Source organism: Phodopus roborovskii, unplaced genomic scaffold (genome assembly GCF_943737965.1).
Source record: "Phodopus roborovskii unplaced genomic scaffold, PHOROB, whole genome shotgun sequence".
Classification (NCBI taxonomy): domain Eukaryota; kingdom Metazoa; phylum Chordata; class Mammalia; order Rodentia; family Cricetidae; genus Phodopus; species Phodopus roborovskii.
The window spans coordinates 1-25,204 of NW_026125203.1; the positions used below are offsets into that span (position 1 = coordinate 1).

The following is a 25,204-nucleotide window of genomic DNA, read 5'->3' on the forward strand; positions in this document are numbered from 1 at the left end:
GAGCAGGTAGAGGTCAGATGAAGGAAGTTAATTCTTTTCTTTTGCCATGCGGGTTCTGAGAATTGAACCAGGTTATCAGTCTTAGTGGTTAGTACCTTTATGTGCAGAGCCATCCTGGTCTTCTCTAGCATCTTAAAAGCTAACTTGGTGAAAACATGAGATTCTCCTTTACATTTCTTTTGCCTGGTGGAGTATGTGTCTTGCAGGTAAGTGCTTGGTGTTCTCTTACAGTGTGCGCACACAAAAGAATCCCTTAATAATAGTACATCAAAGGTTTTTCCAGGTGAGAGAATATACTTGGGGCATGAACAAGCAAAGGGATGAAAATACAGAGCATACTGGAACCAGCCTGGAGGCGCATGGCTTGCCCATCAGGAAGCCTGGAGCAGACACTAGCAACAATACGGAATCCAGAGCTATTGAACATAAGATTACTGACTTACAGAGTCATCCATTCCAGGAGGACCAGCAATGGGATGGTGGTCATCCCCCCATGGACCCACTCCTGGCAGAACCTAAAACCATCCTTGTCGTAGTCCATTCCTTGCAACATCCTCTTTTCCAGTATCTGTGGGATCCCAAAGGAAAATTGTTCATTTCTGGATGCCTCTGCTTTCCCTTTGGTCCTGTGTTATATTACCTCTGCTCTTCCATTTCCCCTCTTATTCAGAGTGAGTAAAGTGGCAAAGGACCGAGCATTGTGGACACCAGGGTTCTAAGTCCAGCTCTGCCCGGCCCCGACCTTAGGTGGCTCACTCTAGCTCTCTGTGCTCTGGGTTGCTTCTCTTAAAACGGAAATAATACTGCTGTATTCACAGCATTGTAGCAAGGATGTGAGGAAACCCATCAAGAGTGGTGAGTCTAATGCCTGGTATGAAGCATGCACCAGCGCAGCTAACATTAGCAGCTGATGATTGACAATTTCCCCCAAATTGTTTCGGCTCTAATTTATGGATTCCTGTTATAAAAGTGCCCCTGGCAGAAGGGTGCGGAAGCTGCGGTTTCTACCATGTCTAGACTTCCTTCTGCTGCTTTAAGCATTTTTCCTGTTGGAGAAATGGGAGGGCAAAGTGCAGGGCTGCAAAGAAGCTGCTGGGAAGATGGTCTGAGGGCACCACACAGCAAGCATCCAACCATTGCACCCACATCCCAGGTGTGCCCCACTCTCTCCCAGGAGGCTCTCTATGGAGTGGACTACGTTTACAGAAACTCACAGGCCTGAGCTCAGTGGGATCCCACTCAGGTACTGGGCAATATGCAGCATTTGGTTCACAATCTGATCCATCTCCTAGAAAATATCAGGAGGAAAACATCAAAGGGAGAAACCCTAAGTTTGTTGTTTGTTTTGGTTTTAATTACAATAAGAGCAAGACTCCAAATCAAACCTGGTGGGCAGGTGGGCAGGGCGGGGCATGAGGAAATGCTGATGCGATGCACTGGCATCCCCCAAGGACAGGGGTTTCTTTTGTATTGACCACCAAGGCCAGTGGACAGTAGATACTTACAGAGCATGTGAAAGCCAGAGCTACACAGAGCACCTGGAGCACTGACTCCAAGTCCCCCCCCCCCATCATTCTGTCCTTTGACCTGAAAACCAGAGGGAATCTTGAATCTTGTTTTTATCCTTCCTTCCTTCCTTCCTTCCTTCCTTCCTTCCTTCCTTCCTTTCTTCCCTCCCTCCCTCCTTCCTTCCTTTCCCTCCCTCTCTCCTTTCCTTTCCCTCCTCTCCTTTTCTTCTATAACTTCTGTAAATGCAGGTGAAGACAGGCCTCTCTTTGCTGTTCTTATCACTTGCTCTCATCCCCACATCTTAGCAGCCAGGGATCTGTCTGCCTTTGGAGTCAGGTTCACATCTGTGTTGGTCTTGGCTCAAGCACTGTGATTTACATTTATTCTGGCATCTCTTCTTTCCTTTGCATTATAGTCAACCCTGAGCCTAGAATTTGGTGAATAGGGAAATTTTAAGGCCTTATTTGCCTGATGGATTACCCCTTTGGCATCAAGACCCACCTCTACCGAAAATGTTACCAATGTGCCAGATGCTGGTGAGTCAATGCATAGAGGGACCCATAGAAACACTGTGCTGGAGAAGTATTCAGTGTCAGTTAGCATCTTATGTGTGGATTACAGTTAGTATGGATTACGTTAGCATCTCATGTATGGATTACCACCTAAGGTGTTCACAATAAGATTGTTTTAGGAGATTGTGTGGGCAATGTAAAGAAAGACTGGAAAGTGTTATTTCCATCATGCAGAATTTAGGGTTAAGTCAAGCAAGCTAAGCCTTAGCAGCTATTTTATTTTTAAGATATATTTTATATTTAATTCTGTGTGTATGTGTCTGTGTGGTACACATGTGAGTACAGGTTCCTGCAGAGACCAGAAAAGACCATCAGATCCTCTGGAGCTGCAAGTGAGGTGATTGTGAGCTACCAAGCATGAGTGCTAGGAACTGAACAGTAGTCATCCTTAGCTCCTGAGTCATCTCTGCAACCCCAGACACAGATATATATTCTCTCTGCATGTGTCTCTGTCTCTGTCTCACTCTCTCCCTTTCCATCCCCTCTTCCATCTCATGCCGGATGTGAACTTGTGATCCTCATCCTTCAGTCTCTTACAAATAGTACTTTGCTTAAAGGGAAACAGTAGCCCACAGCAAAACTACAGGAAGAGGCAGTGAATGAGTACAGTGAAGTGGGTACAATGTTTCAGTGGAAAAGTTTGTGAGTCTCCTAGGGTTCAGGAACTGAGCACCAGACTCATGTGCAAATAGAAACAGAATGGTCTAGCTTCAGGAAGAAGTAGGTCCTCTTCTACCCTGGCCAGGCCACATCTATATGTAAAGAGATGGATGGGCTGGGTCTATTGTAAGCTGTGTCTTAGTAATGGTGTTGACAAGCTGGAATTTGTCCATTGTGTGTATTTAAAACAGCCAATGAGAAACAATACAGAATGGGGCCCCCTTGGGTTGGGGGAAACTTTGTGTAGGGTTTGATGGCACTTTTGAATACAAGGCCATTGTGTAGTTTGTGTTTCCCTTGTCCTGGTTAGTGGCGAGGGTGTCAGGAAGTGGAGGGATGTAAGGGACAATGGGACAGTTAGCCTATTTTGATTCCCTCCTGGGTTGGGGAAGGAGGGCATAGCAGTGTGTTGTGTGTTGTCTGGCAAATTCATGCCTGGCATGCAGCCAGGAAGCCCTGTCCAGCTCCTTCCCAGCAGTGGGACAGCTATTATGGAGGAGTGGCTTCTTAGTCATGGAGAGTGTTCACAAAGGAGCTGGGACCTCACCAACCAGGGATTCTAGGGGTGAAGTCAAGTCAGCGGATGCTTTTGAGACTTGTTTCTGTCCCCCAACTTTATCTTTAAAATATATTCTGGATTGAACCAGTTACCACCTGCAGTACTCCTATCATGTCCAAGATTACCATTGCTTTGTGCCCTGATCATTTCCTTAGGGTCTCTGTCTGGTGTACCTGCTTGTAGCTTACTTGATGTGGTCTCTAGAGCGTGCTTGAGACATCCAAGTATGTCACTTCTCATGACTTTGGGTGTCTCCTCATTTCTCTAGGGGTTAAAGGAAACCCTTTCAATTCCCAGTAAAACCTCACGTGCTTGGCGCCCAGCCCCCACTCACGCATGCTGTCTATGGTCTCCTTGGTTCTTCACTCTATTCGTTCACTTGCTCCTCTCTAGCCATCCCAGTTTCCACTTAGTCCCCCAGCATCCTGGGCACACACCAGGGTCTTTGCACTCAGTGTTCTCTACCTAGAGGGCTCTTGGCCTCCATATCACCTCCAAGTCTCTGTTCTGATGTCGCTTCCCCAGGCATGCCTTCCTTGACAACCCTTCTGAAGGCAGCAACTCCCTCCAACGTTTCCTACTTCCTTTATTTTTTTTTGTAGACATCTACCCAATATGCGTGCAAGTATATATATGTATTTTATACTTACAGTTTTATTTTTTGCAATGCTAGGACTGAATCGAGGGCTTAGGCTAGGCAAATGCTCTATCGCTGAGCTATATTCCCAGCCCCACCCCAGCCCCTTTTATTTTGAGACAGGTACTAATGATTCTTCCACCTCTGCTTCCTGAGTGCTGAGATGACAGGTGTGCCTCACCATGTCCAGACCCACAGGTATGCTGCTAATGATGCCTGGTCTACAATGAAAGCTACAAGAAGGAAAAGAACTTTGCCATTTGGCTACAATAAGGCATCCCCAGTGCTCTGAGTAGCACCAGATATCATGGAGATCCTCAGTAAATATGCTGTGTTCTGCCAGAGTCTGTGTTTGTCCCATCAAAGACCACAGCCCACACCATTGCAACAATGCTGGAGAGACCACAAAGGGACCAGGACAGAGAGAGCTGGCATGGCTCATTGGCCTAGAGGATTTATTTCCTGTTTCTGTGTCCTTCTGTCCCTCTCTCCTTTCTTCCCTCTGTCCATCCTCCCCCTCTCTCTTTTCCCTCCTTTCTTTTTCTGGTTTCAGCCAGCCATACACACTTCAGTTTCAGAGCCTTACTGTTTATAAGCCTGGGCAGTCAGTCATGACCACAAGACTTGGATCCAGGGCCTCTTTCTTTCTTGGACTTTCTTCCTCTCTAGCCTTCCTCTCACTTTCTGATCCTGACCTGTTATTGCCTCCTCCTGAAGGGCTGAGGTGGGGGTTCAGAGTTCAGAACAGACAGGACCGGGAAGGCTCCTAAGCTTGGGTAGATCGGAAGCTCGCCAGGAACTTTCCTCTTCTCCTCTTGCCCTGTTCCTGTTGCTTCCCTGCCCCCCTTCTCCTGACCCCTGGGTCCCAGAAGAAAATTTCAGGAAATCTGTGTGTAGAGAAGTTACATTTGATGAAAATGTGAAAATATCTCCCTATCCCAAGATGGTGTGGTTCCAGGCTTTTAGGTCCAGAAGAAGGAAAATTGAAGTTCATGCTCTATGGGCTGTCTCTTTGGCACGGCAGGAAGGAACTTTGCTCATAATCTGCATCCCTTAGTCAGACCCACATTTCCTGTCAGGATAGAACTGGGGAGTTTGGATGCTTCCATCACTGTGTTCTGTTGTCTTTCCTCTTCCTCAAATCGTAGGGCTTTATTGGAAGTGAAAGCTTACCACTTGGTCCAGGAGTCCATTTTCATCAGAGTCATAGAGACGAAACATGACTGCAAGAAACACACAGGTTAGGCCTGAAGTATCTTCCAGGAATTAGCATGGCTGATATCCTGCTACTACCATTTTAGCCTGGATTGGGCAGCACTGGGGTGTAGGCCAGTACAGCCAGCTAACCCTCTAAGGGACAGCATATGACTTCTTAGGGAAGAGGTGAAGCAAGGGGAAAAGAATGAGGCCCCTGGCTTTGGATCCCTCTGAGCAGTGACTCTAGCACATGACATCCAGGTCACAAGTGAGATTCCCTGGAGGGCATGCGTCTCTTTCAAGCGTCATCGGGACACAACTTAAAAACTGGTGTCATGGGCAGAGGAGCCAAAATTAGAGCAGGGCCTTTGAATGCAGAGTTAGGCATGGTAGACTCTTGGTATGCACTACCTCTCCTGTGATGTCAAAGAAGTTACTTCTTTCTGGGATCATTTTCCTGGAAGATTATTTCTTCTAGGGTGGTCATTAATATTAATGGCTATGGCAATCAATAGGTCTCAGAATGCAGAAAACATGTAATAAATATCTTGTTCTTTTCTTTTATTGGTGAACATTTACATATGACATCCCTTAGGCAGCAGATACTGCTATATGCATTTAATCATAATGACCTTGTCCTTAGTAATAGTGACATGAATAGTTGCAGCTGCAGGGGCCATAGGACCTCAAGATGTCGAATTTTCTGGATCACCCTTTGTCCCAAATGCTGGGAACCAGGAACATTTCAGATTTGAGGTATTTTTGGGTGAGGGGTAACATACATACATACATACATACATACATACATATGTGAATATTTTAAGGATGTTACCTAAGTCTAAATGTAACATTATATTTCTCATATATCTTATATGCACAGCCTTCAGGAAATTTTAGGTAATATTTTTAGTGTATCCCATTTTAATTGCAATCTAACACATGAGATCAGAGGTGGACATTTCCACTTATATGTAAAGTCTCAAAAGTTTTGGATTTTGGAGCAAGTGTCAATATAGTGCTTGGAAATATCTTGTTAGCCACAGGGAGGTGAAGTAGACAAGGGAGATCTAGGAAGGGGTGGACTAAAGATGAAGTATCCACTGACACATTCACCCAAAGATGCAGAGATGTGATCTCAAAGGTAAGCAGACCAGGAAGCAAGCTAAACATTTCTTCCCTCTCCCCCTCATTCTCTGTGCTGTTCACACTTGCTTTCTCTTCTGTGTACCTGCTGCTGGTTCCCTGGGTATCTCTCAGCACAGGCTGTCTGGTCATACTATGCTACTCCTATATGATCATTTGCCTCCAGGTGTTTTAAATTCCCTGCACCAGGTTCCCCCCCCCCCCTATGGTATACACCTGATTAGAGTTTAAGTTCTTTAAAAGTAGGGTCATAGCCTTCTCATTCTCTTTAGCTCCTCAGAATATTCTGGCCAGGGCACACAATACATGCTGTGTGATATAGAGATGGTCAGAGCATCCCACTAGTATTGTTCCAGGAGAATGGGTTCATGTGACCCACATTCAGCACATGTTCCTTTTGACCTTCCCATAATGTCTCACATGTGCAATGAGATAAGCATGTCAGATCTTCCAGAGACTGACAGAAAGTGAGAAGATGGATTCAAAATATTTCGTAGATAAATGTGTGGTGCTGAGGTAAAGGGAGGGAGGTGCTTTTGCTTTGACATATGTGGAGATTCAGGGATGACTTCCAAAAACATGCATGTTTAGTTCACAACATAGAGATGCTTAACTTGTTTCTAGTCATTAAAATGAGAGAATGATTTAGACTGATAGGTTAAAAAGAAACCCAAACCAATGAAAATGCCGAATATATGACCCTATCTGCAGCTAAGACTGTAGGGGAAATATTAGCTGAGGAAGGGAAGGGGCCGAAGACTAACAGACACTGAAGAGATATAATGACAGTGTATGCGTTCAGAGGGAACGTGATCCAAATAAAGAGTGAGCATCCATGACTAGCTGGGGAATGTGAATGTCGCTTATGTTTGGTAATAGTGCAGTAGCATTGTATTTGAACATGACAGTAGTGTTGGTGTTCCACTTAATGATGAGTGTGACCTTGGAGGTAAGACTGAACTATTCCAGATGAAACCATGTGACTCTAGAATCTGCTTTGAAAAGTGGGAGTGTGTGACCAGGAACAAGAGTGTTAGTGCTAACGGTGGAAGCTGCGAGGTCACACTTTGTGTTCACACTTCGTGCTCACTGAACTCAGCTGTTATCTTTTTCTAAAAAATAATTTCTGAATTAAAAAAAAAACTTACACAAAACCCCAGGTAAGCCCTCTGTCTGCAGACCTCCCTCACTCCCTCGGTGCTACACCCAAGTGCCACTCCTCTCCATGTCACCATAACCTGACCCATGACTCTCTCGGAAGCCCCACCAGGGGCCATGCATGCCACCAGACTCGCAGGTAAGCCCTTTGCTTGTAGACCGCCCCCTCTCCCTCAGTGCTCCCCCTAGCAAAAACCCAACTGCCCTCGTCTCCTTGTTACCATATTATGATCCCCAACTCCAGTGGAGGACCTATGGCTGGACTAGAGGCCACACTGGCAGCCAGAACTCCAGATCCCAACTTGAGTAGAAACCCACAAGCTATCAGAAGTCCAGCTTCTAAGTTGAATGGAGACCTTCTACTGAACCACAGGTTACTCCATCCAAGAGGAAACAGAAACCAAAGAACAATCCAACAAAGAAACCATCCAACAAAGACAAACTTAGAAAGCAGCACCTAGACCTATAATCACCCTCAACCCAGATGCCTAGATGCCAGCCAGTGTAACAACATAATCAACAACAGCTAAGACAATCTGTCACCACAAGAGCCCAGTTACCCTACTCAGCAAGCCCTGAAAATACCCACAGCTGAAGCACTAGAAAAATGACCTTAAAACCAACTTGATGAAGATGATAGAAAGGAATAAATCTCTTAAAGAAATACAAAACAAAACAAAACAACAACAACAAAAAAAAAAACAACCAAAAATTTGGAAGAAATGAATACATCCCTTAAAGATAGCCAAGGAGGAGGGTACAAATAGATGAAGGAAACTAATAAAATTGTTCAAGACTTGAAAAAGGAAATAGAAGCAATAAAGAAAACATAAACTGAGGGAATTCTGGAAATGGAAAACAAAGGTAAGTGAACAGGAACTACAGATGCAAGCATTGCCAACAGAATGTAAGATATGGAAAGAAAATCTCAGACATTGAAGATATGGTAAAAGAAGCAGACACATCTATTTCAAAGAAAATCTTAAATTTAATAAAGAATTCCTAACACAAGACATCCAGGAAACCTGGGACACTATGAAAAGACCAAAACTAGAACAATAGGAATAGAAGGAGATGAATCCCTGCTCAAAGCCCCAGCAAATATATTCAACAAAATCATGAAAGAAAATTTTCCTAACCTAAAGAAGGGCATGTCTATAAAGGTACAGGAAACATGTAGGATACCAAATAGACTGGATCAGAAAAGAAAGTTCCATTGCCACATAATAATCAAAACACTAAACATACAGAACAAAGAAAGAATATTAAAAGCTGCAAAGGAGAAAGGCCAAGTAACATACAAAGTCAGATATATCAGAACTAAACTTGGTTTCTCAATAGATATTCTAAAAGCCAGAAGGGCCTGAACATATGTCCTGTACACTCTAAGAGACCATGGATGCCAGTACAGATTACTATACTCAGCAAAACTTTCAATCACCGTAGATGGAGAAAACAAGATAATCTATAATAAAGTCAAATTTAAACAACATCTATCCACAAATCTAGTCCTATAGAAGGTACTAGAAGGAAAACCATAGCCTAGGTGGTTAGCTATACTCATGAAAACTCAGGAAATAAATAATCTCACACAAGCATAATCCAAAGAAGGGAAACACACAAACTCGTTTTCTCCCATCACCACCAACTACAACAAAATAATGGAAATTAACAATCATTTGTCATTGTCAGTGTACTCAATTCCCCAAATAAAGAGACATAGGCTAACAGTATGGATGCGAAACAAGATCCATCCTTCTGCTGAATACAAGAAACACACCTCAGCATCAAAGACAGATGTTACTTCAGAGTAAAGGGCCAGAAAAATATTTTCCAAGCAACTTAGAACTAAGAAACAAGCTGTTATCTAACAAAATAGACTTTAAACCAAAACTAATTAAAAGAGACAGGGAAGGACACTTCATAATCATTAAAGGAAAAATCCACAAAGATGATCTTTCAATTCTTAACATCTATGCCCTGAATGCAAGAGCAACCACATTTGTAACAGTATGAATGCTTAAGTCACATATCTACCCTCACATATTGATAGTGGAAGACTTCAATATATCACTTTCACCAATGGACAGGTCATTCAGACAGAATTAAATAAAGAAATACTGGAACTGATAGATGTTATGAACCAAATGGAACTAACAGATACACTTCACCCCCAAACAAAAGAGTACACCTTCTTCTTAGCACCTCATGGAACATTCTCCAAAACTGATCACATACTCAGTCACAAGGCAAGTCTCAACAGATACAAGAAAATGAAATAACCTCCAGCATCCTATCAGACCATCATAGATTAAAGCTGGATTTCAACAACACAAATAACAGAAAGCCTACAGACTCATGGAAACCAAACAACTGCCTACGGAATGACTACTGGGTCAAAGCAGAAATAAAAGAAATTAAAGACTTCCTAGAATTCAATGAAAACAAATGCACAACATATCCAAACTTATGGGACACAATGGAAGCAGTGCTAAGAGGAAAGTTCATGGCACTAAGTGTTTACATAAAAAATTGGAGCAATGTCATATTAGCAACTTAGCAGCACACTTAAAAGCTCCAGAACAAAAAGAAGCAAACATACCTAAGAAGAGTAGATGGCAGGAAATAATAAAATAAAAACAAAGAGACAATACAAAGAATCAATGAAACAAAGAGTTGGTTCTTTGAGAAAATCAACAAGACAAACCCTTATATAAATTAACTAAAAGGCAGATAGATAGATAGATAGATAGAGAGAGAGAGAGAGAGAGAGAGAGAGAGAGAGAGAATATCAAAATTAACAAAATCAGAAATGAAAAGGGGGGCATAACAACAGACACCAAGGAAAACCAAAGAGTCAGTAGGTCATACTTTAAAACCTATACTCCACAAAATTGGAAAATCTAAAAGAAATGGTTAATTTTCTCAATAGATACTACTCACCAATGTTAAATCAAGATCAGATAATAAATTTAAATAGATCTATAACTCCTAAGTAAGTAGAAGTAGTCATTGAAAGTCTCCCCAATAAAAAAGCCCAGGGCCAGAAGTTTTAGAATAGAATTCTATCAGACTTTCAAAGAAGAGCTAATGTCAATACTCCTTAAATTATTCCACAAAAATAGAAATAGAGGAACATTTCCAAATTCATTTTATGAGGGTATAGTCACCCTCATACACAAATCCTGAAAAGATTCAGCAAAGAAAGAGAATTAAAAATCAATTTCCCTCAAGCACATGGATGTGAAAATATTCAATAAAATACTGGCAAATCCAAAAAACACATCAAAAAGGTCATCCACCATGATCAAGTAGGCTTCATCCTAAAGATGTAGGGATGGTTCAACACACAAAAATCAGCCAATGTAATCCACCATATAAACAAACTGAAAGAAAGAAGAAGAAGAAAAAAAAACCTCACATGATCATCTCATCAGATGCTGAAAAAACCTTTGACAAAAATCCAACACCTCTTCATGATAAAAGTTGTGGAAAGAGTAAGGATAAAATTGACATACCTAAACATAATAAAGGCAATTTACAGCAAGCATATGGCCAACATCAATTTAAATGGAGATAAATGTAAAGCAATTTCTCTAAAATCAGGAACAGACAAGGCTATTCACACTCTGTAAGGATGGAAACATTGAGCCTAATTCTCCCTAGACTCTGCCCCCTAGCAGTGAGTAGGCAAAAGGTCATTCTTGACTGTTTACGACAGGGAGGTTTACCAAGACAGCACCTGTGAGTGAATGAGAACAGGAAATGAGCCTTGCCACACTACCCAGGAGCCCTATCGAAAGCAGACTTCCTGGGCTAAGTGTGGGCTTGTCACACTACCCAGGAGCCCTATCGAAAGCAGACTTCCTGGGCAAAGTGTGGGCTTGGATAGTTCAAATTGATTGGTCCACACTGGATGCTATGAGATGATTGGTTTGTAATGCATGGGCTTTGTTGTAACCCTATAAAAGCTGTCTGAACCCTGTACCTTGGTGGAGTATGGCTGCAGACCCCAGTGCACTGGAATATAAAAGACCTCATGCTTTTGCATCAAGACCGCTTCTCGTGAGTGATTTGGGGGAGAGCCGCCTTTCCTGAGTCAGGCCCTTCGCGGGTCTTTCAGCTCTCCTTACCTATCCAATATGATACTTGAAGTTCTAGCTAGAGCAATAAGACAACCTAAGGAGATGAAGGAAAGCAAGAAGTCAAGATATTATTATTTGCAGGTAATATGATAATATACATAAGCAGCACCAAAAATTCTACTAAGGAATTCCTACAGCTGATAAACAGTTTTAGTGAAGTGATTGGATAAAAGATTAACTAAAAACATAACAAAACAAACAAAAAACCAAAACAACCAGCCAATCAACCAATCAACTAAACAAACAAACAGTAATTCTCCCATATACAAGTGGGCTGAGAAAGAAATCAGGGAAACAACACCCTTCACATTAGCCACTGATAATATAAAATATCTTGGGGTAACTCCAAACAAGCAAGTGAAAGACTTACATGATAAAAAAAACCTCAAGTCTTTGAAGAAAGAAATGGAGAAGATATTAGGAGTTGGAAACATCTCCCATGCTCATGGATAGGTAGGATTAACATAGTATAGATGGGCCATCTTACCAAAAGAAATCTACAGATTCAACACAATCCCCATCAAAATTCCAACACAATTCTTTACAGACCCTGAAAGATAGTACTCATCCTGCACAAAACTCAGGTATGAGTGGATCAACCAGACATACTGAACCTAATAGAAGAGAAAGTGGCAAATAGCATTGAATGCATTGGCACAGGAGACAACTTCCTGAACAGAACACCAATAGCAGAAACACTAAGATCAACAATCAATAAATGGGACTTCATGAAACTGAAAAGCTTCAGTAAGGCAACGGATACCTTTATTTGGACAAAGCAGCAGCCCACAGACTGGGAAAAGATTTTCACCAACCCCACATTTGACAGAGGGATAATATCCAAAATATATAAAGAACTGAAGTAACTAGACATCAAAACACCAAATAATCCAATTTAAAATGGCATACAGATATAGAGAATTCTCAACGGAGAAATCTCAAATAGCTGAGAGACACTTAAAGAAATGTCCAATATCCTTAGCTATCAGGGAAATGCAAATCAAATGACTCAGAGATTCCACCTTACACCTGTCAGAATGGTTAAGATAAAAAACAGAAGGGGCAGCTCATGCTGGAGAAGATGTGGAGTTAGGGGAACACTCCTCCACTGCCGGTGTGCATGCAAACTTATACGTTCACTTTGGAAACCAATATGTCAGTGTCTCAGAGAACTGAGAATCAATCTACCTTAAGGTCCAGCTATATCACTCTTGGGCACATTACCAAAGGGTGCTCCATCGCACCACAAGGACACTTGCTCAACTATGCTCATAGCAGCTTTATTCAAAATAGCCAGAAACAGGAAACAACCTAGATATCCTCAATTGAAGAAAAAAGAAAATGTGGCAATTTGTACAATGGCATTTTACTCAGCTGTTAAAAACAATGACATCATAAATTTGCAGGCAAATGGATGGAACTAGAAAAAGTCATCCTGAGTGATGTAACCCAGAAAGACAAACATGGCATGTATTTACTTTTAAGTGGACAGTAGCTATAAAATAAAGGATAGCCATGCTACAATCCATAGACCCAGAGAGGCTAGGTAACAAGGTGGATCTCCCTGGGAAGGGGAAATAGAATAGATTTTGTAGGTGGGGATGGGAACAGGAAGGCTCGGTGGTGTGGGAAGAGGTAGGGGGAGTGCTGGGAAAGACATCTGGAATTGGGGAGCATTTGAGGGGCAATGTGGAAACAGTGCAGTGGAAACTACCTAGAATCTATGAGAATGACCATAGCGAAGACTCCACGTAGTGGAAGATACAAAGCCTGAATTGGCCATCTTCCAGAACTAGGCTTCTAGAAGCAGTGGGATTGGAACACCAAACCAGCCACAAAACCTTTGACCTACCACCTGTCCTGCCTGCAAGATGTGCTGGGGCTAATGGTGTCACAGAAATTGTGGGAGTGGCCATCTCATGACTGGTCCAACTTGAGACCCATGCCATGAGAGGGAGCATGGCTGACACTGCCTGGATAGCCAGGATCTAGAGTCTGGACAGCCCAGAGACCCAGAGAACCCAGGATAAACACGACTGGTAAAAGATTCAATGAAATGATTACTAATGATATTCTGCTGTACTCATAGATTAGTGCCTAGCCCAATTATCATGAGAGATGTCAAACAGCAACCAATGGAAACAGATACAGAGACCCTCAGACAAACACTAGCAGGAGCCAGGGGGACCCAGCAGAGGAGGGGGAGGGAGGAAAAGACAGATCAAGGATACTATGAGAATACAGCCCACAGAACCAACTAAGCAGGGCTCATAGGGGCTCACAGAGAATGAAGCAACAACTGGAGATGTATGGGTCTGAATATATGTCATGGTTGTTTATCTTGGTGTTCTTGTGGGATGTCTAACAGTAAGAGTGCATCTGCCTCTGACTCTTTTGCCTACTCTTGGAATCCTTTTCCTCCAGCCTTGATGTGAGGTTTGTGCTTTTAGTCTTATTGTAACTTGTTATGCCATGTTTGGTTGATATCCCTGGGAGCCTTGTTCTGTTTTGAGGGGAAAATGAGGAAAAGTGGATCTGAGGGAAAGGTTTGAAAGGGGGAGGCAACTGGGAGGAGTGTGTGTGTGTGTGTGTGTGGGGGGGGATACCATGGTTGAGGTGTAATGTATGAGAGAAGAAAAAAAGTCTGTATACTGAAAAAACCCAGAATTTTTCCCCCTTCTGTTCAAAAAAGTCAGTCTGAGTGGCACTGACGTGAAGGATCTGACACATCATCCTTGGTGATCACCAACACACACAATGCCTAAGACACAAAGCCCTCCTAACTGTTAGAAATAATTTAATATTCCACTTTTAACTTTAGCCTGAACAGAAAGGAAATCTGCTACATTTGCACCGAATTGGCACTTAAGACTTGCATCCCCAGCCTATGGGAAAGTTTATGCTCAGCCAATGAGCAAGCTTGTCAGATTGGGTTTGGCAGAGTCAACCTTTCACAGACTTCTCTTGGTAATGTCTATGTTTTGTTGACTAATCTTATTAACTGAATTTTGATTTTTGCTACAAAAGTTATTTCTTTGCTGCTACTTAAGTTCCCAAGAGAGGTAACTATAAGATGAGCCTTGTAACAGGCTTAGAAAGCATGCCAGTGGCTCCAAAGGCCAGGAAAGCCATCCTGGGATAGTTCTTCAAGACCACAGGCTCCATCTGCCTAGCTCTAATGTGCTCCTGAAGGTCTGTTTTGTATTTTTTGAGGCAGGGTGTCACTATGAAGCCTTGACTGGCCTTAAACTCACTACATAGACCAAGCTTTCCTTGAGATTCACAGAGATTCACCACAGGCATGTGCATCTTCAGCATCTGGACGTGTTATTGAAACTGAGTTTGAAGCACCACAAAACCAAACTTAACTCTTCTGGTGAGCAAAGACCTTGAGTATAAGGCATGAGTGGAGAAATGGAAATAAATCCTACCAAGACTGGGGCTTATTATAACTCAAGGGAAAGAAAAAAGGGTGAGAAAGGGAGGGTGGAGGGAGGGAGGAAGGAGGAAAAGGAAAGGGAGGAAGAAAGGAGAGGGGGATTCCTTATATGCAGGCAGAGGCCTTTAATCCCAGCACATGGGAGGCAGAGGCTAGCCAATCTCTGGGAACTCAAGGTCAGTCTGGTCTACATAGTGAGTTCCAGGACAGCCAGAACTACATAGAGAGACCGTGTCTTAAAATAAATGACATAAAATAAAATGGGAAAGACCAGAGGAGGGAAGGAAGGGAGGAAAGAGGTCCTATAGTTCCCGTTGGGGGAAGATCAGATGTTGAGTATCTTTTCTTAAAAAAGAAAAGAAATATCAAGACGAGGTTGCCGCTTTCTGCTTAGAGGTACTGAGGAGGCCCTGCCAGATGAAGCAATCTTTGAGTCCTCGGTAGCAATCCCCTTCTTTCAAAGGGATAAGGTCTCAGATATCCTTCCCAACGTCAGTCAACACTGGTGCCGTGTCCTAGGTAGACTGTAGGACATGTTATCACTGATAGTAGACTCAGAGAAATCTCCCCAGAGCCCAGGTGTAGCTTCAGTGTGTAAGGCATGACTGACAGGAAGAATCTGAGGCCGAGCAGGTGAGCACTTACATTCTAGTTTATCCTGAGGTCTTCCTGTCTCCAGCAGGGACAAGTAGCACACCACATCCTTCAGATACACCATGGGAGCATCTGAGCTGGAAGACAGAGCACTGAGATCTTCCCATGGGACTACAGCCTCTAGGTCTTTAGATGACGCCTGTGTCTTAGCCATTTTTGATTCTGAAAGACAAAAAGGAGAAAATCTGAGGACCTTCATGTTAGTAAACATTAACCCTCCTAATGGTGCCATCCTCTTCACGGTTGAGGTGAGAATGTTCTATGGGTTTCTTAAAAATGTAATTAATACATATTATGTAGTGTGTTCACAGAAATGCAGGATGTAGTTATTTTCTATGAGTGGCCTCATTTTTGATCCATTTAGGAGTATATTTCCTTGCAGAAAGTTTACCCATTCTGTGAATTTTCAGGAAAGATGATAGCGTGTCCTGGTGATAATGCAGTGAGCAGATAAATGTAACTTACCACTACTCTAAATACCTAATTCACAAAAGTAATTCTGCATGGACTCTCACCACATTCAAACCCTTTCTTAGTGGGGAGCTGATGTCCTCAGTGGATGTATGCTGTTGACTTGAGGCAGCTGTGTCAAGGACCAATGCCTCAGACCCATGGGAGTGGCAAAGCCTTCCCCTGGTTCATGTGTGAATGTTGATAGTGTGTGCAGAAAATGTTCACTGTAGTCCCTGTACCATGTTTACCTCTTGAAGTCTGCTGTCCTACAGAGAGTGTGTCTACGGAGTTAGTGAAGCCTGTCCCCTTGTTCAGATGTACACAATAGTCCTATCTCCTTAATTATCTGATGTAGTGACCCACCCTCGTGATTAGCTGGTGTGCAATAGTGTCACCTCCTTGTTCAAGGCATAATAAACTGTGCATAATAAACACTTTGGTAAGTTTCTGGGGTGCCGTGGCTTCTCATCAGAGCGCAGATTGCCTAATTCTGGCTTTTCTGTGCCCCTGTGTCTGTCATTCCTTCATTCCCTCACTGTACTGAAGCTCCGTCCCTGGAGGCATGCAAGGATGTGGCATCTCATAGTTTTCTTCTGCAGTATATACTTAATGACAAAGGAAGAGATTGATATACAAAGAAAAACCCTACTGACAACCATCGAATTCCAGAAGTTAGGAAACTTTATCTGCCAAGAAAATGCAGAAAGTGACTTGCTCTATGCTCCACAAGGAAATGTTTCCCCACACTCTGTCCCCTAGTTCAGAAATACAAAATTCATTGTCAACGAGGACACTAGAATTTTATTCCACTATGTGAAGTATATGTTCTGAGGTACTTTGTTCTTTCTTTCCTCAGCTTGGCTACTTTCCACACCCCCAGAAGCCCTTTTCATAACCAGCAGGATGTACAACACACGGGACACAACTGACTGTGAGCTAAACACATCACTGCCGGTGGGCAAGCCAACGGAGGCCCCGTGACACCAACAGCCAGTGAGTGTTGCCATCATGGACAGAGGCGGAGGCAGCCTCCTCGGCAATGCCTGCTGCAGAAGGCAGTATTACCCCACAGTATTCAGAGAACATAAGAGCTACATTATGGGAGGAAGCACTCTGCCCCAGGACAGCAGGGCTGAGGGAGAAGGCCTGCCCAGTCCTGCAGGGTGGGCTGTGATTTAGAAAGGAGTTAGCTGTCATTCACACTGACAGTAGAGGAGATCAGAGGTCTCTGGGTGTTACTGAGGGCCTACAAAACACAGGAAGGAAGATAAAAGACAGGTGAAGAGAGGAGCTTCACCCAGAAGTCTCACAGGGCCCAGGGTCTGAAGGTAATTTTCTACTGGACAAGACACTCTTGAGCTGCAAGAACATTGACTCTCTGTTTAGCAAGGGCAGAAAGCCTCGGAGGTGAGCAGTAGAGGTAAGAAGAATGTGAACGAATAATAGAAGAGGTGTGAGGGTTGAGATGAAAGTCCTTATGCAATCAGACTGTTAAGCTCATCCCTGAGGAAACCATGGGCATTCTGAATGATGATGTGGAAAACAAGGAGAATGTGATCCTTTGTGCTGGGGTCCCTAATGCCCCAAGTCACTGCTGTGTGCTCAGGTTACTCATCCATCGCAATGTCATCAATGGCTTCCACTTTGTCTCTAGCTCTGAGTGACATGGGACCGGATTTATTGTCCCACCCGACTCAACTAGTACCTGGACAGAAGATATGGAGCAAATGGTATAGGACATTATATTTCAAGTAGGGTCCCCGAAAAAAGGGGGGACAAGTAAGAGGCGAGTTGCCCCCCTAAGGCTGTCACATCTTAGCATTTGGGAGAAACTCTCATGCTGTGCTGGGGGAGGGAGGGGGAGGGGGAAGACAGGAGGGGGAAGGGAGGAGCACTCTGGCAAATCCTGGCATACTCTGTGAGTTGAGGAGGAAGTGGGAGCCCAGAGTGCAGCCCAGATAGCCACACAGACAGAAACCCAGAGATATGTATGAGGTTCCTTTATAGCTTGCATAGTCACTTTCAGTTTTATAGCTGAGTGGGGATTGTTGCTCCCTGGGGAGGAAACTGCCTGAGGCTGGGGAATAGAGGTGGTTATGGTTGGGATGGGGAGTAGAGGAAGCAGGACCAGAGGGGACAAATTCTGGGCTGAAAAGTCATTCTCATCAGTGGGGCAGAAACCCCTAGAAACCACATGTCACCTGTAGAGGACCCCAAGCAACTCTGCCTCAACAGCGAGGCAGCGTCAGATCTAGCTGCCCAAGGGTATGTAAACACTTGCAACTATTCCCAGGTAATCCCACTTTACCCTAAACAAGCATAAGGATATTTGCTGAAATGCAGAAACAGTCCATACTGCACTCAGCAGATAAGGATTCTATACAAATTCTCCCAGAAAAGCGAAGGGATAAGAATCCTACCTAACCCCCCTAAGAAGAGCGGCAGTGCTGCAAAGCTCAGATCAAAGACATCACAAGAGGATGCATGTCTGCATTCTGCATGGACTCAGAGGCAGAAGTTCGCAATGTTAGCAGTGCATTAAGTAGAAGTTAGCGGAGATGTAAATGAGGAGACACTGTGTTAAAGGGTTAGACCCATGGCACTAACATACCAGTTCTTTCTGATCCTGAGTTCAGCAGATTTCTAAGATGCAATAGCAACGGTCAGCCATAAAACAAACAAGCCACATTGAATTGTATTTCATAAAAATTAAGACATTTTGGAGGTAGGGATAAGAGCATTTCTTGTTCTTGCAGAGGATTCAGGTTCAGTTCCCAGTGCCTACATGGTGATTCACAACCACCATCACTCTATTTGTAGATGTAATGCCCTCTTCTGACCTCCACAGGCACCAGGCATGAGCGTGGTTCATGTACATATATGCAGGCAAAACAGTCATATACACACAGTTCACATAAAGTAAAATGGATAATTCTTTTATGTTGTTGTTTGTTTTGGAGTCTAGATTCTCTGTGTAGCTTTGGTTGTCCTGGAACTAACTTTTTAGATTAGGCTGGCCTTGAATTCACAGAGCCAATAATTCTTTTAAAACATTAAAAAGCTTTGTTCTTCAGAATCTCCTTTTAGGGCCAGGGAGAGGATGAGTAGGTAAAACAAAAGATTTGAACATTTTTGTTAAGGATGATTCAGAGATGACCAGTAATCTACTGAGCACATGACAGGATGTCACCGGGAAAATGCGAACACAGACCACGGTGAGATGCCACCCTCTGTATTAGAACAACGGGAAATGAAGATGCAGGGCTGAGCAGCAGAGGCCTTTGTGCAGCTAGGTGTGAAAATGGGCCAATGGTCTTGAAAAGAGCTTGGCAATTTCCTATAAACGGAAAAGTGCACAGCGCCCCCACATTGTGCCTGGTATCCCACTCTAAGTGTGTGCCCGAGGGGAATGAAAGTTCACCTTACACAAACCTATAAAGGAATATTCACATGTTTGTTTTTAATAATCCCAAACTGGGAACTAACCAAACGTCCCTGTCCCAATAAGTGGAATAATTATGGAAACTCTATCTGTTAGAATACTAATTAACAACAAAATATGTTGACAATTAATATATACAAAATGATTATGCCAAATAAAAGAAGAGCTAAGAAAGGAAATATTTCATGATTCTGTTCATAGGGAGTCCAGATGGTACAATGACCTTCATAGTGACAGAAGGCAGATTACATGCCAACTACAGTTTGACTGAGCTATGCAAGAACATTACTTTTTCCTGAAGATGGTCCAATCTCTAGAGTTCTGGATGGATCATGTCACAGTTCTAGTTCACACCAAGGTTTAGTTTACTCTGGCTTGGAGATGCTAGATGCTGATTATCCCATCAGTGTCCTTCCTTCTCATGCTTCCACCTACAAAATACCCAGACCTCCTGTAATCTAAATAGTAATCTAAGCATACCTCCCAGGGACCAAAGACAAATGGCCTCTTCTACACCACATCGGCCCTCATCCAGCACCTGATCGTAAGCCCCTTCACTGAAGGCAGGGTGCATCTGCCCATTCTGCTTTTGCTCATAGTCTCTGTAGTATTTGTTGACTTGTAGCTGGGCGGTGTGGCAGAGGGGAGAGTTTTTGGGACACTAGCACTGGGGGTTTACACTATATAGTGTGTGACTTGCTCAGGTGGGCTTATTACTAGACTCATCCTGTTTTTGTTTAAATTTGTTAAGGGAGGTTAAAACTGAGGTTCACCCCAGTCTTGAATTACAGGGATGTTTGTAACTATAATGTTAAATGAAAAAGAATTCTAACTTCAAAATTATATATGGCTCGATCCCAGTTATGTAAGAAACCTATTGGAAAGAAAAAAGCCCTATGAGATCATACACATTTAACTGCAAGTATAGTTGAGTTCAACTTTTTTTTTTAAACAGATGAAATTTGTTAAAGAGCAGTTTAGGTTTATAGAAAAAGTAGTGGAAGGTACAGTGACTTTGTTCACACACCCTGTAGACAATTTCGTATGTAGCTACCTTCACAATGAATGTGCCACAAAGAGTTCTGCATTTGCATTGACCTGTCATTGTCACTCACAGCCCTCAGCCCACAGTAGTGGTCACTCTTGGGATTATGTTTTCCTTGGGTCTGAACAAAGGATTTGGACACATGTCCATCACTATAGTGTCATGCAGAGAAATACCACCACCCTGCAGTCCCTCTCTATTTGGCTATTCATCTCTTCTCCCCAGACTCTGACAATCACCAGTTTTTATTATCTTTATTGTTTGTTGTTTCTTTTGGGGAGCTTGGGAGTTACTCTTCAAACTGTCTACAATATACTACTTTTATAATGGGAATATACTATATATTCACTATATAAAGTGAATATACTACTTTTATAATGGGAAAGGCTGAGAAAGCAGGTCACTTCCTTCAGATACTCAATATTGTGCTTTGCTGAAAAGTCTCAACAGGATAAGAAACCAAACAAAACACCAAGGACTTTCATATTCTGAGCTGATAGGATGACAGTGACTCTGGAGGGCTTTGAGTCAATACTTGCATCCTATGAAATACCCTTTCTTCTGTCCTGCTCTGGGAAGAAATGACTTGAGGTGGGCTGTGCTATATCTGAGCATAGAAAGGCATGATTGGTGGAGGCCGTGTCAGTCAGAATCTAGCATCTTCTGGCATCTACCAGAATAACAGGGAAAGGCTGGGTTTTCCACAAATGGCCAAATGGCAAGTGAGTCCAGGGCTTGCTTCTTGTAGGAAGGAACTCTCTGAAACCCCTGCCTAGTCCTATTTTTTTTTTTTTTTTTTTGTAAACGGGGCCAATAAAATGAAATCATCTCTTGAAGGAAACATGGCATGAAATGGATTATTCTTCTTTAAACCTCCAGTTTAAAAAGATACAAAAAGATTTTTTAAAAGATGTCCTTAGATCCCAAATCAGATAACTGCCTTTTCATGATTTAACCTGTAGGGCCGGATGTTTTCTTCACTGTAAGCAGACGAAATGGTGCATGACAAGCCACTTTTCCAGGAAGCCTGAGGAGGTCTCTTTGAGACTCAGAGTGATAGCACTGCTGTGAGTGAGCAAGGCCATGTCCATCTCTCCACTGTGTCACTATCCATCTGTCCTCAAATATCCCACGACCTTCCCTATGTGACTTCTTTGATGCTCTCTCCTCAGCCACTAAAACAAACCCTGTTCACATTGTTTTGGGCCATAAGGCATGGGAAGCAACCTGAGGGTTTCTCTGGAATTTCCAAGCGCCTGGGTGAGAAATTGGGGCAGCATGCTTCCTTACTGGAAGTTTATAAACTTGCCCTTTCCTTTCTTCTGGGAGGATGTTTTGTGTCAGACTTTGATGGGTTATTCCCTATGAGATGTAAGACTGACTTGTGCCTTAAATTCATTCCACCAGGGGACCCTGGACTGGTAGAGCTGATGGGGTGCTGGCAGGGAGAAGTGAGCCATCAACTTTGAGTTGTCTTTCCCTACAGCTATCACCAGAGGCATCAGGAAAGCCCTGGCTCCCTCCTGCCTTGCTTCCTTGATCTCTACAAGCTTCCATGATAGTCTTCTCTTTCCAACTCATGTTCTGAGTTCTGTGTAGTGTTAATTCTCTCTTCTCCCTTTCTCTGGTCTCTCTCCCTGTCTCTTTACTCTCCCTCTCCTCTGCCCCTTAAAAAAGATTTGTTATTTCCAATTATGTATAGTGTGTGTGTGTCTCTGTGTATGGATATGTGTTCATGAGTATGTGTGCCCTCTCTGGCCTCTGATCCCCTGGTGGAAGTGAACTCAGGTCCTCTAGAAGAGCAGCAAGTGCTGTTAACAGCCAAGCCATTTCTGTGGCCCCTCACTTTTCTTTTTAGGTGGATGTCTGTGTGGCCCAGGCTGGATTTGAACTCGAGGGCTCAAGTGATCTTCTCACCTCTGCTTCCTGAGAAGTTGGGCCTACCAGCCGACACACACACACACACACACACACCACAGCATCCAGCTCCACAGTGAATTTAAAAACAATGACAAACCCCAACTAACTCATTTAGCAATCCTGCCAAACACTGAAAGCCCTATCATGCTTCTAGTTTCCCTCCTGGGACAGGAAAAGAGAAAGATCAGGTTACAGCTAGTGTCCACTTGAAGAGGCTCTCATCCTAGTCTCTGCTGAAAGTCTTCCCATTGTCTTTCAGCTGTAGTACCCCTGCCTTCTTGGTATGGCACATATTTAAAAATATGATGGAACTGCATTTGTTATCCTCAGTGTTCATCTCAAGAGCTGGAATTCAGCTTTGTGTATACATTGTTCCCACAATATGAGCCTGGGCAGTAAACAGGGCCTGCCTCTCTGAGACTTCATATTTGAAACCTTAAGAACAAAGTGCATAGTCCACAAGTCATTTCCCACCAGAACAGGATGCTGAGCTGGCCTGCCAGGAGACTGAAGCTGCAGAATCAAGGACAGTCTGGCTGACTGTAATGAGCTAAGTAGATAGCATTCATCCAGAGTGTGGTTCAATGCTAACTACTAATATAATTGAACATTTACTAGGGGCCAGGCACTGTTCTAAGCCTTAGGACAGCTGCTAACTCATTCAGTCCACATAGCAATACTCATTATCATCCTGTTTTACAGAGGGGACAGCAAAACACAGACATTGCTCAAACACACCCATGGCTAACTGCTAAAAATGAGGTCTGTATTCCTAACCAACGTGTTCTATTGCCCGATCTAGTTCAGGTGGGTGACCCAGAAATTTTTATTGGACATAAAAGGAAATGTCAAGGGTGGTGAGTGTTGCCCCTTCCAGTACCCGAGTTAGTTAACAGCACAGAGAAACAGTTTCTCCCTTATAAACATGTCAGGGAAGATTCTGGATTTGCTGTGCCAGAGGTGGGGCAATGGACCATAGCCCTACAGCAGCTCCACCAGGAACTAACTAACTAAATTGGCACTTTTGCAAGAAGCAAACCACCTGGCACCTCGGCTTCCTTGCTCTGTGCACAGAGAGCAGAGATTTGAGGTTACACAAGTCTGGATTAAATCCCCAGCCCACAATGGTCTCCTTGGCTCCACTGTGTGACACAGTATAAATTCAAAGGTCACGGGAAATTGAAACAAGCAGGTACCTAGAAAACAGATCTTCAAAACCAATTTTTGCTGGCTTCTTTTGGTAATTATTAGAAACTCTCCGACTTGTTAAAAAATGACAAGGACATTTCTGTTTTAAAATTAAAATTTAATTTTATGTGTGTGGATGCTCTCTTCTGCGTGCATGTCTGTGCACCATTTGCATGCCTGGTGCCTACTGAGGCAAGAAGAGAGCATCAGGGAGTCTGAGACCATTGTGAGCTGCTATGCAGGTGCTGGGATTCCAACCTGAGCCCTTTGCAAGAGCAGTCAGTGCTCTTAACTGCTGCATCATCTCGTCAGCCCCTCGTGAGCATTGTTTGTTGGCTCATCAGGATGTACTCTTACACACTTGCCCTACCCACTCCAGCCATCCATTGGTAGAATGTAGAATCAGGTATACTTCTGCCAGAGAGCCAGATCTTGGCACACAGACTCCCACTCACTCCCATGCCTCTTGGGAAGGCTCCTCCTCTTCTCTTGCAAATAACTTGTCAGAAGTAAACATCTGGTAACCTGTCCAAAGCGTTGAACTGCTCTGTTCCAGGACAAGGGAGGTAAGAACCTTCAATGAACCTAGGAATCCCTCAACCGTATGGATAAAAAGATAGCTGGCCAACTGGTTCCTCCCCCTTCTCCATGGTGGTTTGACTAGGAATGGCCCCAAAGACTCCTTGGGAGTGGCACTGTTAGGAGGTGTGGAGTAGGAGTGGCCTTGTTGGAGGAAGTGTGTCACTGTGGGGGTGGGCTTTGAGGTTTCCTATGTTCAAGCTATGCTCAGTATGGGACACAGTGTCTCCTTCTGCTGCCTGTAGATTATAATGTAGAACTCTCAGCTTCTTCTCCAGCACATGTCTGTCTGCATGCTGCCATGCTCCCCACTGTGATGATAATGGACTAAACCTCTGAACTGTAAACCAATCCCAATTAAATGCTTTCCTTTGTAAGATTTGCCACTGTCATGGTATCTCTTCACAGCAACAGAAAGCCTAACTAAGACATCCCCCTAAACCTTATGTCCCAATGTCTTACCAGTGTCTGGAGCGCAGGCCTCATCTGCTTTGGCGGCATTATCCGTATTATAATCTAGAGAACAAAAATAAGATGTAAAGGCCAGTTCATGCCCTCCAGACCCTTAGAGGGGCATGTAGGGAACCTTCCCATGGGCTCTTGTTCATGCAGGTTGTGTGTGTGTGCTATGTTATTATCAGCTTGTCTCATGCTCTCTGGGATTCTGGTAAGACAGTGGCTATGATTTCCTTCCCTTGATCCCTGGTTGGTCCTAGCTGGGACATGTGCTGAATGTCTCTAACCATGAACTAAAGCCTTCTTGGAAAGCTCTTATTTTTCTACCACATGTTAGTTATGTCCCCTCTTGCCCCCATCCTATCCTCTGACCGAGTGACAGAATCATCCCCCTTTTTACCTCTTGCTGAAAGGCTCACTAGACAAGGTTCCTGTGAGGGTCTAGGAA

The 25,204-nt window shown here is 43.4% G+C and overlaps 1 protein-coding gene across 1 annotated transcript in view; it reads right to left on the reverse strand.

Annotated features, from left to right (window-relative positions):
- Window positions 1-1,214: 1,214 nt before the first annotated feature.
- LOC127226909 (diacylglycerol kinase gamma-like) overlaps window positions 1,215-25,204 on the reverse strand; it is a gene marked incomplete at its 3' end in the record, with an annotated part of 78,862 nt that continues 54,872 nt past the window's right edge. Inside the window, exons 5-8 of the mRNA XM_051191060.1 lie at window positions 24,763-24,816; window positions 15,665-15,835; window positions 5,111-5,160; window positions 1,215-1,288 (exon numbers count right to left, since the gene is read on the reverse strand). Of these exons, the coding sequence (XP_051047017.1) occupies window positions 1,215-1,288; window positions 5,111-5,160; window positions 15,665-15,835; window positions 24,763-24,816 (349 nt within the window). The remainder of the gene's footprint in view (window positions 1,289-5,110; window positions 5,161-15,664; window positions 15,836-24,762; window positions 24,817-25,204) is intronic.